The sequence below is a fragment of the Astyanax mexicanus genome, chromosome 4 (assembly GCF_023375975.1).
Source record: "Astyanax mexicanus isolate ESR-SI-001 chromosome 4, AstMex3_surface, whole genome shotgun sequence".
NCBI lineage: Eukaryota > Metazoa > Chordata > Actinopteri > Characiformes > Acestrorhamphidae > Astyanax > Astyanax mexicanus.
Window position 1 is genome coordinate 17358324 of NC_064411.1, and position 16603 is coordinate 17374926.

General features: G+C 36.9%; 3 protein-coding genes across 7 annotated transcripts in view; all 3 read right to left on the bottom strand.

Annotated features, from left to right (window-relative positions):
* The window catches only part of LOC125801678 (zinc finger protein 160-like), a 289977-nt gene that overhangs the window by 217931 nt on the left and 55443 nt on the right, over window positions 1–16603 (bottom strand). The window lies entirely within an intron of this gene.
* The window catches only part of LOC125801319 (zinc finger protein 585A-like), an 86046-nt gene that overhangs the window by 55092 nt on the left and 14351 nt on the right, over window positions 1–16603 (bottom strand). The gene's annotated exons all lie outside the window — the stretch shown is intronic.
* The window catches only part of LOC125801155 (zinc finger protein 420-like), a 573258-nt gene continuing 561004 nt past the window's right edge, over window positions 4350–16603 (bottom strand). For all 5 annotated transcript variants that reach the window (XM_049477376.1, XM_049477374.1, XM_049477375.1 and 2 more), the window contains one exon: window positions 4350–9489. In XM_049477376.1, the coding sequence (XP_049333333.1) occupies window positions 7760–9370 (1611 nt within the window). In that variant the 5' untranslated portion in view covers window positions 9371–9489 and the 3' untranslated portion in view covers window positions 4350–7759. The remainder of the gene's footprint in view (window positions 9490–16603) is intronic.

Sequence of the window (16603 nt, forward strand, 5' to 3'; positions counted from 1 at the left end):
TTTTAATGATTAAATGAACTTTACTGTGCTCTATATAAATCCATATTTTGCCGTTTGTGTGTGTAAGGCTCGAATGTGTGTGTGTGTGTGTGTGTGTGTGTGTGTGAAGTCCCTGATTGGCTGAAAGCAGCGCGGCGGCTTGATTCATTTGAATAAAGAATGCGGGGTTGCGTTCAACGCAACGCAACCCAACCCAGCTGGTATGCAGTGGCTCTCTCCATTGTGAATAGGATGCGATGTGCTGTTGAAGATACATCAGCAATGTTATTTTATTCTTTATTCTGTTTATTGTTTATGTAAAAACTGGGTTTGCAACATTGAACATTAATCAAGCAATCGGTTATTTACACTGGAGGAGGACCCTCATTTACTGTGCCGCTGAGCATTTACAGTTTAAAAGGGATTAAAAATATTATAAATAAAATTAGAAAAATTAGAAATAAAAACTGACATTTACTATAGACGGAAAAAATATAAAGATAAAAAAGGAAAAATAAAAAACTTTAAAAAGATCATAAAAATTAATACATCAAAAATAAAAAATATATATCTTATGAAAAAAAAATATTTGATCAATAAAAATAATAAAAATATTTAAAATGAATTAAAAAATAATTAATATAAAATAAAAATTCATTTAAAAAAAAACAAAGGCTTTCTAATAGTGCGCAGAATAATATCAGTTTCAGTTAGTTTCGGTTTCAAATAATTGAAACAGCTCACCAAAACCTCAACCTATACTTTATATTTGACAATATTTGATTAACTTTACAGGTCCTCACTCATCTTAATTAATTTAACTAAACTGAGTTGTTATATTATTTGAAGCCTCGCGCTGAATTCAGCTCGGCGATGCGAGAGAGAGAGCGGCGCATTTTGCCTGATTTCTCTTGATTGAATATGAGTAAATATTCGAATTTAATACCATACATTTTGCTACACTTTATAGGACTTTATTTATTAAAAGTTTTATTAATTGCAGTGCCATGCAAGCTTTCAAGCTCGTTCTGCGTGACTGCAGCATTTTAAAGCGCAGGAGAGATTTTAGTCAATTAATTAATATATACTTTTTAAAATAAATTTGCCCTGGGGATAAGAAATGAACGCTAACATATAGCTTTATATTGCTGTGTATTTCAAACGTTTTTTAAGGTTTATATACTTGACATGCAGCACCAGATGACAGGGTGATGCTTTATTTTTTAGATATGAAAAAAAAATTAAAAGTGACTTTCAGTTACATAATAGCAAAGTGAAATGTGACATAAATGACATAAATAAAGTTATGTCCAGTTCAAAGTTCTTTTCTCTTTTAATTTTTCATTTCAAAAACTCCAGCTATTGAGTAAGAATAAGCATCTGTTAAAATTCTGGACAGCAGAATGCCTGTGTCTGCTCTATTAAGCTTAGTCTGTGTACTAAGCATAAATATAAATCCTTATAACTGTTTGATCCAGGTGTTAAACTGTTGTATTAATACCATTTTAACGTTTTTCGTTTCTATGTTTTGAAATTCGTTAGATTATATTTTTGTCAACATTTTGGGTTAATTTTCGTTTGTTATTTTTCTAATAATAATAGAAATTATATAATTAATTTATATATATAATTAATTCATGCACTCATTAATATGCCATACCACATGTCTGTCTTTGTTAAAGAGCATAAAATAAAGTATTTCAGCATGAAAGCACGTATTTGTAATGTGTCACAGCGTCCTGAATCATTACTACATCTCTGCTGTTTGTAACAACACGTCTCGCAATTGGCCCGCGGGCCGCGAGTGTGAGACCCAGGGGCGCAGATGGACATTTTGAACTGGGGGGGACCAAGCTGTAAAATTATATATATATATATATATATATATATATATATATATATATATATATATATATATATATATATATATATATATATGCTGCAATAAACTTTAGAATAATCACTTTTCTGATCAACAATAGCCATACTGAAACTGTTATTGGTCTGGTATGTCAATATGTCCCCAGTGCCATCTGCGCGCATTCTTACACCATGATGCCAAATCACTGACATCCTACTATTCCATATCACATTGTTTGGTTTTTGAAAAAAACGCTGTCGTTGTTTTTTGTTTCTTCATTGCTACAGCCTAGGCAAGACCAGGAAGACAATGTTAACATTTTACATCTTATAATTTCAGTTAACAGCGACTGCTTACTAAAATAACATCATAATAACATCATACATAAAATCAATGGAGAGAGCCGCTGCATGCCTCGGTGCATGCCGGGTTGCGTTGCGTTTAACGCAGCTCCGCCCTCCGGCTCAACTTTATTCAAATAAATCCGGCCACCGCACTGTGTCCAGTCCAGCCAATCAGGGAAAAGCAGGCTGCATCCAGCCAATGAGGGAAGAGCAGGCTGCGTCTTCACACACACACAAGCCTCTTACACACACACACACACAGAACAGGCGCCTTTCAACCACAGAAGAGAAGCTGAAAGCGGCAGAATATGGATTTATAGAGCGATAGGTTACAGTGAGGTTGGTAAAAAAAAAAAAATATATTAAACTTATGACTGTCTACTTCTGTTGCTTCATTTTAATTCAAAAACGAGCAAGGAGATCCAGCGCAGCGGATTGCGTTGAAAAAAAGTGCCAGTGGACACGTACCGTAAGGAGCTGGTAACTGCCTGTGTCTGTAGTCTACAGGCAGTTACCAGCTCCTTAGAACCCCGGACTTGAGAAGGTGCGTTAAATTTACATTGGAACTGGAACACGGAGCTCCGAACAATGTAACCTCTGAACTGAACGCTTCCTAGTTTAAAAACGAGGGCATTGTGGAACACAGAACTCCACAAACGTACAGTTAATTAAATTAAAACCCCAACGTTTATGCTTGTAGATGGTAGATTTCGGATGAGGTCACTATAATCATCTGCGCCCATGGTGAGACCCCTGCTCTGTAGTGTTTATGCGTCTCATTTTGACCCTGTGGCTATAAAGACTTCCTAAAATCAAACTTGGGTAAAGGGAGGAACTAGAAGAGTTTGTGATACAGAGAGGAAAAAAGGAGGAAAAAAAAGAAGCGAGCCAGAGCTCAGGGTAAAAACTGGCATGAATTTATTTTTATGCAAACTAAGATCCAACACTGAGTGACTGTAGACAGGTGTTTCGATTTCATTGTCCAACCCCGGTATGTCCCAAATGTGTCTATAAACTGGGTATAGGATATATATGATATCTCAATAAATTTTATAAAACATATTTTCTTTTTTTTTGTTTTCAGCTCAGAAAGTCCTTTTGTAACGATTGTAATAATACTTTTTATTATTTTAAGTAATGTCTTTTTTTCCACAGATCTTTCAGACACATCCCATGTAAAAATGTCCCCAGAGCTCGTCAAGCTAGTCATACGGTTAGCTTATTAGAATAGGCAGCAGTGACTTCATTTAACTCACAATAGAAAAAAGGGCAATTCTGTTTATATTCTTTTTCCTAAAGTTCATAATAATACTTGTAAAGGGTTAATCATTTAGTGGGTGTTAACATATGAACAGCTCAGGCATGAGGGATTGTGGTAGCTGCCTACCGTTTCATACACAGTCTATCTCTGCTCTCTCCTACTGGTATGCAGATTAGCTAAGTGTCAAACAGTCAGGTTGTTACCGTCATTTAATGGTCCATATTATGTCAATTTACATTTGAGATTTGTAGGTATAAACATACACATATTCACACACATATTTTTTCACAGTTTATTTTTTCACCTGCATATCCGATTAGCCTAAATTTTACCCTGTATATTTAATTCCCAGCGCCAGAGAGCTTTATTTTCGTGATAAATATTTCTTAAAACTGCATTGACACTAATGTGGTGACGTGTTTGTGTGTGTTGTGTTGGTACATGTAGATCAGGTGCAGCAGTGCTGCTGGGGTTTTTAAACACAGGGTTCAAACACCTTTTACCATGTAAAATTCAAGCACTTTTCAAGCACTTTCAAGGCCCATTTTCAAGTTTTTTTCAGCACCTTTGAGCAAAGTGGTAAATTAATGATAACGGTGATATCTCAAAACTGCGATTCAGCGATAATCAATATATTGCAAAACTATTCTCCACACTTCACAGCGACTGAGCTACTGAGAAAAAAACACTTCTATATAAGTAAATAGCAGGAGTTATGGATTTATTGGTGTCAGTTTCACACAAGTTAAATACCAATGTTCTCAAAATACTGAGTATCTCAACATAATGTGTATCCAATAAATTTCGTTCCACTTCACGATTGAAAGATTATTGATCTACTGTTCGAATTATGATGTATCTGGCATGATACGTCATAAAGAAGAAAAGGAGATCCAGTCCAAAATTGTAGTTCCGTCAGATTTTATTCAAAGAATCTTCTGAGCAAAACAGTTTTTTTGGATACATCAAAAATTGAGTAAAAAGATTATTGAAAATTGAATTGAAATAAAAAGGTGAAAATAAGAGGAAAACCCCAAAGGTGAGAAAAGTTGGGGTTTCCAGAGTTCTCGGCTGTGTGAACAGGACCTGTGGCTCTGTAGTCCCTCTCGGGAGAAGCTCTCCCGCCCAACTCTACTCTTCTTCCTAGACAGAGTCTAATAAATACAGGCATTCGCCTGGCCTCAGTCTAATGGTGTGTGAGGAGGCTCCTCACACCCCCCGGATCCTGATACTGATAAGCAGTTATTCATCCTATACGTCAGCCGAGAACTCGGTCACCCCAACCTTATCAGACTATAGATTACATGTACAGAAACTCATGGTTCTGCTGGAAAAAATCAATCATGCTAAGTTGCAAGAAAAACGGCCTTGCTTTGAGCACAAGGACACAATATACATACATTCTAAGTCACAATGTGAATCATCATGAATCGTGCTAAATGCTTGAATAACATACTGATTAAGTGAAATGCTGATTTAGTTACACACAGATTAACCCTTTAATCAATGAACAATGAACATAGTAAGGCAAAACTCCTCCGTATTCTTACACACTTGTTAATTCTTCACAAAAAACAAACAAAAAAATCATATATTTATGTTTGAAGCCCAAAATGTGGCAAAAGTTTGAAAAGTTCAAGGGGGGGCCGAATACTTTTGCAAGGCACTGTATATAGTGGTTGCTTGAATGTATGTTTGGCTGTGTACAAAAGCTTTTGGCTAAATGTTTAAGTTGAAAGAATAGATAAGATTGCAGATCTTGCAATATAAAAGCCTTTTATTGAATCACATAGATATGAATATGAGTAAATACATAAGGTGATGTAAAACAACTATAATAGCTGGTACTGGATAAAACAATCAATAAAGTAAATGGATTAGATATTTTTAGTACCTTTAGAGATATAAAAAAAACCCTTTAGCAAAACGATACCAAATAAGGAAAAGATAACAGAGTACATAACTTTAGCAACACAACACAACCAAATATCCCTGTAGATTAACTTGCAGATTTTTAATCAGACTGACTGAACCATAGACCAATGAGAAAACCAGTAGAGCAGGGGTGTCAAACTCATTTTGGCCGAGGGCCACATTGGCATATTGGCTGTCCTCTGAGGGCCAGATGTAACTTATAAATGTAATAAAATGTAACCAAATGTAATATAACATGAATGTAATTACTCCTTAATGTTAAATAACTCTCAATATACTATTTATTCAATCAAATATTACAGTTGCATGGAAAAAAATGTTTGCTTGTTGCTCTATTAACATAAATCCTTTTAATTTGTCATGTTATGAAATCCAAAAACTCCATCAATCAAGAACCAAACTAGTCAAGTGAATAGGAATGACATAAAATACAAGTTGTATTAACTTTGATCAAAACGTTTGATACTGAAATAAGGCTTAATAAATATAAAATTAAAAATTGTGAGCTGTTAAGAACATGTGATAGATTTAGCATTTCCTCAGATTTAGCAGTTCCTCATACAACCACTAGTCGAAGCTGCAGCAACAGCATCACAAGCCCGCAGTCTTTACTGAGTCAGAGCTACAGCCCAGCCACGGGCTACAGGGCTCAGCTGAGGCAGTCTGGAGCGTTTTTACAGTTTTTAAAATTCTTCTGTGTAGAAAATAAAGATTTTAACCCCACTAACCGAATAATACAGCTCTCTACAGTTCATCTTTCAGCCCAAGCAGCTAACAGCAGCAGTTTAGAGCAGAGTCACGGAGTCACTGCTCGGATTACATTATAAACAGGTCAGTTAGCGCGCTGCTAACCTCAGGATGTTTATAACTACGGAGTTTAGTGAACACACCACGGCTGCAAGGTTAGACTGTTGAAGGCTACTGAAGACTAATTAAAGGTTATTGGAGGTTACTGAAAGGGTTATTGGGGGCAGAAATCAGTAAAGGCTGGTTAGATAAGTGATTCACGTCCTCGTCCTTTGCTGAGGTGAAACTGCGACTAGCGCTGTCACAGTGATGTTTATTAACGTCATTAAAACAGATTTAGTCAGCTATTGTCTTATAAATATTTACACAGAACTTATATCTCTCCTAACAAGCGTTTATTTTGGTCAGTAACACTCTTCGTAACAAAAAAGGCATACCGGTCTTTCGCCTTGAAGCACAGCCGTCCGTCTGCATCAGCTTCTCTTTTTCTGGACATTATGGGATAAACGTTTGTATGTCTCAATTCCACCCGCGAAGTTACGCCTTCCCTCCGGCAGGGTTTCCACATCAATGACTACACTGCCGTGTAGTGGCAGTAAGCCGTAACTTCGCGGGTAATACAATCGACAAGCATTGTGGGAAATGTAGTTTTTGGTCAAAGAACGCTTCTGACCTATTTATTATAGACACTAAGATCTTACAAGCTCTCGCTTGGATGTGGCCACATTTGGCCCGCGGGCCTTGTGTTTGACACATGTGCAGTAGAGGGAATCAAGGATCCTGCAGTCTTACTGCTGCATAGCCTGCTGAGTGTTGCTTTCAGTATGGAAACTACAGCTAGACCGTTTTTTTTTTTTTTTTTTAACTCTGAAAAGGATTTTGTTGGCCTTTTGTTGCAAGCTAAGAATATTCTCTACTCCTAAGAATACTCTACTCCTTTAAACTACGACATCTAAATTTTAAAAGACTAAGTAATGCTAATCTAACATCTGGAGCAAACACTGGCAGTGCCCTCGCTCCAACTACAAACTACAAACGTGGAGTGGAGGAAAAAATAAAGAAAGTTTTTATATGTAAACAATTGAGAATGTGTTAAAGCTGTAAATGACATAAGTTGACCAAATGATCATTTCCTACTTATGGCAAAGCATATTCAATTTTTAAACCTAAAAATGTCCCAGAATGATAAAATCCTCACTTTTGTTTATTATTAGTTCTAAAGCTAATGCTGAGATTTAATATACGATTTTACTCTGAGCTAGCATCATCGCTTTACTATTTATTCAGCATATCACTGAAAAAATTGTAAAAATGTATGTTCCTAGTTTATGCTGTTAGTGGTACCATTTATGATTCTGTGTGTAAAAACTTCTTAAAACACAACACTAAGTGTTGAAGAGCTCTGCAGGCATTAACTAATGTAGGTATACAAACAAACATAAAAACACAGCATGAAATTCAGTAAACATCATCTCTGGATAAGATTCATTTTTCTGAACCTGTAAAAAGCCATTTTTAAATGAAGTTCTTGTAACAGAGTGAAGATTTTGTGCATGATGAGGTGTTTTTGGCTGTCTGAAAGATTTAAGGTTTGCATTTTTTATGGCAGAGGAACAGATTTGGGATACTTTTCTATCTTTTGTGAATGCACTGATGTAATATAAGTTCACTCTGTAAAGTAAAACTCTTCCCACAGTCTGAGCAGTGATACGGTTTCTCTCCTGTGTGAATGCGCTGGTGCAGTTTGAGATGACTCTGTTGAGTAAAACTCTTCCCACAGTCGAAACAGTAATACGGTTTCTCTCCTGTGTGAATGCGCTGATGCAGTTTGAGATTACTCTGTTCAGTAAAACTCTTTCCACAGTCTGAACAGTGATACGGTTTCTCTCCTGTGTGAATGCGCTGGTGTATTTTGAGATGACTCTGTGTAGTAAAACACTTATCACAGTCTGAGCAGTGATACGGTTTCTCTCCTGTGTGAATTCGCTGGTGTATTTTGAGATCACTCTGTCTAGTAAAACTCTTCCCACAGTCTGAGCAGTAATATGGTTTCTCTCCTGTGTGAATGCGCTGGTGTTTTTTGAGACTACTCTGTTCAGTAAAACTCTTCCCACAGTCTGAGCAGTGATACGGTTTCTCTCCTGTGTGAATGCGCTGATGCAGTTTGAGATTACTCTGTTTAGTAAAACTCTTTCCACAGTCGAAACAGTAATACGGTTTCTCTCCTGTGTGAATGCGCTGATGCAGTTTGAGATTACTCTGTTTAGTAAAACTCTTTCCACAGTCGAAACAGTAATACGGTTTCTCTCCTGTGTGAATGCGCTGGTGTTTTTTGAGACTACTCTGTTCAGTAAAACTCTTCCCACAGTCTGAGCAGTGATACGGTTTCTCTCCTGTGTGAATGCGCTGATGCAGTTTGAGATTACTCTGTTTAGTAAAACTCTTTCCACAGTCGAAACAGTAATACGGTTTCTCTCCTGTGTGAATGCGCTGATGCAGTTTGAGATTACTCTGTTTAGTAAAACTCTTTCCACAGTCGAAACAGTAATACGGTTTCTCTCCTGTGTGAATGCGCTGATGCAGTTTGAGATTACTCTGTTTAGTAAAACTCTTTCCACAGTCTGAGCAGTGATACGGTTTCTCTCCTGTGTGAATGCGCTGATGCAGTTTGAGAGTACTCTGTTGATTAAAACTCTTCCCACAGTCTGAGCAGTGATGTGGTTTCTCTCCTGTGTGAATGCGCTGGTGTATTTTGAGACTACTCCGTTCAGTAAAACTCTTCCCACAGTCGAAACAGTAATACGGTTTCTCTCCTGTGTGAATGCGCTGGTGTATTTTGAGACTACTCTGTTCAGTAAAACTCTTCCCACAATCGGAGCAGTAATACGGTTTCTCTCCTGTGTGGATGCGCTGATGCAGTTTGAGAGTACTCTGTTGATTAAAACTCTTCCCACAGTCTGAGCAGTGATGTGGTTTCTCTCCTGTGTGAATGCGCTGGTGCAGTTTGAGATTACTCCGTTTAGTAAAACTCTTCCCACAGTCTGAGCAGTGATACGGTTTCTCTCCTGTGTGAATGCGCTGGTGTATTTTGAGAGTACTCTGTTGATTAAAACTCTTCCCACAGTCTGAGCAGTGATGTGGTTTCTCTCCTGTGTGAATGCGCTGGTGTTTTTTTTTATCACTCTGTTTAGTAAAACTCTTGACAGAGTGCTGATGTTCCTCCATGTCGGGACTTGGCTCCATCTGTCTGTGAAATGTAGCAAACAATTTCTGCGTTTTCAGGAGATTCTTCTGGATGGCTTGTGCTTCACCTCTTTCAGCAGTTTAACACTGTTCTTTATTAAATATCCTGGTTGTTTATTCTGGAAAAACAAAGAAAAAATTTTTTGTGTATTAAAATAAAAGCAGGTCAATTAACCAAAAAGAATTACCTACATTAGTTACACTATATGGAGAAAAATACTGGGACACCTTCATACTACAATAAAGGCTTCAGTACTTTTATCCCATTATAAATTCACAGACATTTTAATATGTAGTTGTATCTTGACTGTCAGCAGGCTGCAGCTGCAAAATGTATGTAGCAGAAACACTGCTGCTGTCCAGCACTGAATACAGTGTTATACTACTACTTTAGTAGTATCACACTTTACACTATAATCCATACTACTAAAACTTGAAGCTCGGCTGCGCTCCGGTCCACACCTAGAACCTCCCGCTATGAAGCCGAGCGGAGCGCAGTGCGGCCGAACCGAGTTCCTCGATTAGGCTCGGCCCTGATGCAGAATTTTAGATTTTAGATGCAGAATGAGCACACCTGATGCTTCCACAAGTGATTAAACAGGAGAGATAGTTGAGGGAGGCAGGTCTAATTCAGTGGTTCGGCTTTCAAAGGTCTGATAAACTTCAGCTTGCTCCCAATTGTGCCGGAAAGTGGAGTTGACTAGCAACGGTAATGCATCTAATCTGTTCCACCACCTCAAGCAGTTTCACTACACACCATATCTTCCTTATTCTGGCTGAAGCACTTATGTAGTTTATGTTGTATCTAAGTTATTTATAGTTGATATAGGTTTGTTTATTTGACGGTGATATCGTGTTCCTTTTATATAAATGAAGGCTTTCTGCATTCTTTATCCTGGATGAGGCACTTTTGTTTTGACCTGTTAAATATGTTTACAAAAGAATAAGAAGCTCTGCCTCTGTTGTAATGTAAAGTTATTTATATTGGTAAAATGTAAATAGGTTATTGGTTTGTGTTTGACAGAGATTATATTGTATCGACCGAAATTAAGGAATGTACCGTGATATAAATTTTGGCCATATCGTCCAGCACTAGCTGTAAATATGTCATACTGCTCTAACAAAGTGTATCTCGTTTTATCTTATAAATATCTTTGTAATTTTCTGACTTGCAGTATATCTCTACCCCTCACCTTTTATAATCAAATATTTAGTTTTTCAATACAATAATTTCAGTGACCGGAAGCAGAAAAAGCCTGTATTAAATGTATATGCTTGATGAAGAGTCTCGACCTACCCCTTCCTGTTTTTATGTTCTAGAAATTAGATAATATTACTTTTTTTATTCAGGTGTAGGACCATTTATGGGATAATTTATCTGCATACAATCACAGCTCCAGAAATGACATTAATCTGTTTTAATAAGGCAGTATGCCATAAATATTGTAAGAAATAATGTTGCCAATATTTTTGAATATCATGAACTATATTACCCTGAAATATGGAGCCATATCACCCACCCCTAATTATCACATTCAGGGTAGTACTTTCTTGCTGTTTTAAGCAAAAGAAAAATTCACACTGTTTTCATTTCCTATTATATATCTTCTAGAGACATTTTATATATGTTTATGTCCAGTATAATTTATTTTACTTTAATCCTGCATATATTGGAGAAAAATCAAGGTACCACAGCAGAGTTGTGCAGAGACCTTTGAAGGGACAAACACACACACACATAGTAACATCTCATATTTTTCAAGACATATACTGTATAGCTATACATTTTTATTTATAAAAATATTTGTATTTAATATTTTGGATAGCTACGAATTTGCTCCATGGTGCTGATTCATAATCTCACCTTTATTATTGGTAGTGCTGATAATAAATAAATAAAAATATTAAATTATAAATGTTTTTGTGCTTGACTATACACTTTGTGTAAGCCAGCAAGGTTGTAAAAGTTACATATTTTTTTTATTTTTGCATGTGATATTTAATTGTGAGGATCATGTAACCAACGAATCCACCCCCCTCCCCCTCCCCCCTCCCTGCACGTGCCTTTACCACAGAGCAACGATCAAGCTTAATTTAACAGTGGCCAAAAAATTGAATTTTCGCCTGTTTGAGGGTCCCTCTATTCAGCTTTGAATATTTTTTTAACTGTACACTGTACCCTGGTGATCAATGGCTCATATGAAAGTAGATACTTGGGGTCCAAAAATGGACCCATTGGTTTTCAGTATTTGGTAAATTAAATAACCTATTATTGATGATACATTTTGACAATTTTTCAAAAAAAATTAAAATCGCCTATTGTTTTCACATACAAATCATCATATCTTTAAAGAACATGATGGTATCAAACTAATTCTGCTTATACAGGTGCACTAACTACTTGTCCATGAGCAGCCAAAATTTTATTTATCTACCTATAAGCCTATAACTTTTATTAAAGTTTAACCAAAGTGTGCCAAAAACGTCTCCAAGTGTCCCAAACTGTGTCCAAATGGCACAAAGTTCCCCAATGGCCAAAAACTTCTGTATACAGCCACAAATCTCTGTAAATGCCTCAAAAGTAAAAAGAAAACTAATATATATACATAATATCATATATATACATAAATATATATATACATAATATACATAAGTATATATATATATATATATATATATATATATATATATATATATATATATATATATATGGCCGAATCAATAGTGTTACACTGATGAGTTAATGTACAATTGCTCCCCAGAGTCACTCAAACAGCTCCAGCAAAACTTCTGATAAGTGTAAAGTTTTGTTCGTTGAACGCTCCACGAAGCGCTTTGCTTCCAAATAACAGTGAACGCACCTCAAACCAAACACTGCCTACATCCGCTCTCCCTCTGGGTCAGGAACCTCCTTATTTACTGCTGATTCGCCTAAACTCGCTGATTGACAGCCTTCCAGACCAATGATATACCGCCTCGAACCGCTGCGTAAAGGCGGAGCTAAGCTGAAACACAGAACCATAGGCGGAGACGGGAGCGCATACGCACGGCTGTATCTCTGGCTCTGATTGGTCTATTTTGACACACAATGGCTCGTTTGAAAGCTGAAAGTGTCTACAATTGGACGAAACGGCTGTCAGTCAAAGTCAATGGAGCTTTTCGAATTTCCCGCTGTGTTTTTTTCGACGCTGAATAAATTATCAGAGCTTTTCAGCGCGTAAGTCTTCACGCTCTGAGGCTGATTACAAAAAAACAAAGCGCACTGGATTATAATACTCTGATGGATTTTGAAGAGGACATCTGTGGCTAAATGGAAAGCTGTATACTACTTTTATTTCTCAACCCTGATGGATTAAATTTCGATGGGAAAGTTCAGGATTTAAATGCTCCAGTGAAAAATAGCGTTTTTTTTCATCTTGGGTGAGTAAGCTGTTTAACATGTATAAAGCGGTTTTATTCGGGTTTAAACTGTATTTTGTAGTTGCTGTAGGTGTTTATGATTTTTTAAGGTGATAAAAGTTAAAGTTAAGTTATTAGTTTTGGTTCTGAAGTGAGATCTCTGTGTAAAGCTTCTGTCTGTGTCTGCTGCTGTGTGTGTCACCCCTCCCCCTTCTCCCCCTCCTCCCGTCTGACTGCCTGAACTCACGCACACACCGCTGCACACACACACAACCACGGGAGTGCCCCGTCATATCAGAGCGGTTTCACCGCAAAACATTATTTATTTGTTTATAATTAATCAAAATGTCCGCCGAGTCGATTTCCATTCCGCCGGCGGAATGGCCACTAGGGGGACTGCGGAAAGGGGTTAAAGGCAAAGTCAGTGAGTGACTTTGGTCTGTCAAAGTGACTGAAAGGTAAGTTATAATTTCTGTTCTACTATACGCTTTTATATTTTTGCTAAGATACGCTAATGTGGTGCTAATGCAGTTACCACTCTCAGGTTATTGTAGCATTATAAGGGTAGCAATGTTGTAGTTAGCATTGTGCTAAAAAAAGTTAGCATTGTGCTAAAAAAAGTTAGCATTGTGCTAAAAAAAGTTAGCATTGTCCTAAGTTAGAATGAGAATTTACCTCACATTTAAATAACACAAGGGGCTCCCAAGTTGGCAGCTTATCTCGGCTCTTGGAGAAAGACTGCTGTTAAGTAAGTTAACTTTATATCCAAGTATGTCAACAATAACCATCTAAGGGAACAATGGCTTGCTAAGGGAAATATTAAGGGAAATGGAAAATGGAAAGATATCCACTTAAGCTAAGGGAAAGCTAGCCAGTTAAGCTAAGGGAAAGCTAGCCAGTTAAGCTAAGGGAAAGATAGCCAGTTAAGCTAAGGGAAAGATAGCCAGTTAAGCTAAGGGAAAGATAGCCAGTTAAGCTAAGGGAAAAATAACCAGTTAAGCTAAGGGAAAGATATCCAGCTAAGCTAAGGGAAAGATAGCCAGTTAAGCTAAGGGAAAGCTAGCCAGTTAAGCTAAGGGAAAGCTAGCCAGTTAAGCTAAGGGAAAGCTAGCCAGTTAAGCTAAGGGAAAGCTAGCCAGTTAAGCTAAGGGAAAGATAGCCAGTTAAGCTAAGGGAAAGATATCCAACTAAGCTAACGGAAATATAGCCAGTTAAGCTAACGGAAATATAGCCAGTTAAGCTAAGGGAAAGATAGCCAGTTAAGCTAAGGGAAAGATAGCCAGTTAAGCTAAGGGAAAGATAGCCAGTTAAGCTAAGGGAAAGCTAGCCAGTTAAGCTAAGGGAAAGCTAGCCAGTTAAGCTAAGGGAAAGATAGCCAGTTAAGCTAAGGGAAAGCTAGCCAGTTAAGCTAAGGGAAAGCTAGCCAGTTAAGCTAAGGGAAAGCTAGCCAGTTAAGCTAAGGGAAAGCTAGCCAGTTAAGCTAAGGGAAAGCTAGCCAGTTAAGCTAAGGGAAAGCTAGCCAGTTAAGCTAAGGGAAAGCTAGCCAGTTAAGCTAATGGAAAGCTAGCCAGTTAAGCTAATGGAAAGGTAGCCAGTTAAGCTAAGGGAAAGATAGCCAGTTAAGCTAATGGAAAGATAGCCAGTTAAGCTAATGGAAAGCTAGCCAGTTAAGCTAAGGGAAAGATAGCCAGTTAAGCTAAGGGAAAGATAGCCAGTTAAGCTAAGGGAAAGATAGCCAGTTAAGCTAAGGGAAAGATATCCAGCTAAGCTAAGGGAAAAATAACCAGTTAAGCTAAGGGAAAGATATCCAGCTAAGCTAAGGGAAAGATAGCCAGTTAAGCTAAGGGAAAGCTAGCCAGTTAAGCTAAGGGAAAGCTAGCCAGTTAAGCTAAGGGAAAGATAGCCAGTTAAGCTAAGGGAAAGATAGCCAGTTAAGCTAAGGGAAATATATTCAGTTAAGCTAAGGGAAAGATATCATTTTAAAAAGTTTTGGTATTTTTGTGAACCTGATATCCTGATATCGGCCACCTCACATGTTTATAGAATGTAACTACCAGTCACACACAGTGACTGTAATGGCTATTTATGTTTCACCATGAATAGCCTGAAGAAATTCAAATTCAAATAACTATCACTATATAAGAATCACTGTAATCAAATGCAGTCTGCAAATTTCTCTAAAATTAAGCATTGTATATGGAGCTAAATTAGTGCCAAAACTACGCAAATAAAGAAAACGTATTCTGTAAATATGATACTACTTGCAAACAAACACAACGCGTTTTACAAATACAAAACTCGACTCTCTAACACACACGGTGTGTTTTACAAACACAAAACCTGATGGTTGTAAATATATATGTAAACTTCAAATAAATACGCAGCTGTTTTCTAATACATTGCTCTTTACAAACAAATATAACACGTTTTACAAATGCAAAAAGTAATAAATAAAACAAGTAAAACATTATTTTCAAACATTACCGTGTCATGACTCACGAACACTCACGAGCACAGCCCATTTGTAAATCACGTGACTTTTGGCACAGTTTTAGCAGAGTCGCAAACTCGTGTTGAGATTTTCTCACAAATGCACCCAACCCTCGTACAAATGCATCGCCCCAGAACAGCAGGTGGCGCTGTGGGACACTTTACGAGAGGTGGCTGCACAGCAAAGCAAGCTCTCCTATCCAGCGCTCCACAGAGCATTAATTTACACTTATTAAGGTGTTTAATACACCTTTAATAATCACAACTCTACCATTTTATACCCGATTTACACACGGTTTGGTTTGTTACAAACAGCAGAGATGTAATTATGATATAGGACGCTGTTACACATCACAAATATGAGCTTTCATGCTGAAATACTTTGTATTATGCGCTTTAAAAAAGAAAGAAAAAAATATTAATTGGTGTTTAAATTAGATAGATAGATAGATAGATAGATAGATAGATAGATAGATAGATAGATAGAGCATAATACAAAGTATTTCAGCATATTGTCAGTAAATTTGCAGCATTTATTTGCAGAAAATGAGAAATGGCTGAAATAACAAAAAAGATGCAAAGCTATTGGACCTCAAATAATGCTAAGAATTGTAGATTAGTTTCCAGAGGTTTTCAATTTGGTAAAATCAATGTGTGTTTTTTTTTTTTTTTTTTTTTTTTACAATTTTTAGGTGGTCTTTCCTTTTGTCCAGATCTATCTATCTATCTATCTATCTATCTATCTATCTATCTATCTATCTATCTATCTATCTATCTATCTATCTATATTACAATTTAAACATCAATTCATATTTTTTTCTTTCTTTTTTAAAGAGCATAATACAAAGTATTTCAGCATGAAAGCTCATATTTGTGATGTGTAACAGCGTCCTATATCATAATTACATCTCTGCTGTTTGTAACAAACCAAACCGTGTGTAAATCGGGTATAAAATGGTAGAGTTGTGATTATTAAAGGTGTATTAAACACCTTAATAAGTGTAAATTAATGCTCTGTGGAGCGCTGGATAGGAGAGCTTGCTTTGCTGTGCAGCCACCTCTCGTAAAGTGTCCCACAGCGCCACCTGCTGTTCTGGGGCAATGCATTTGTACGAGGGTTGGGTGCATTTGTGAGAAAATCTCAACACGAGTTTGCGACTCTGCTAAAACTGTGCCAAAAGTCACGTGATTTACAAATGGGCTGTGCGTGTTCGTGAGTCATGACACGGTAATGTTTGAAAATAATGTTTTACTTGTTTTATTTATTACTTTTTGCATTTGTAAAACGTGTTATATTTGTTTGTAAAGAGCAATGTATTAGAAAACAGCTGTGTATTTATTTGA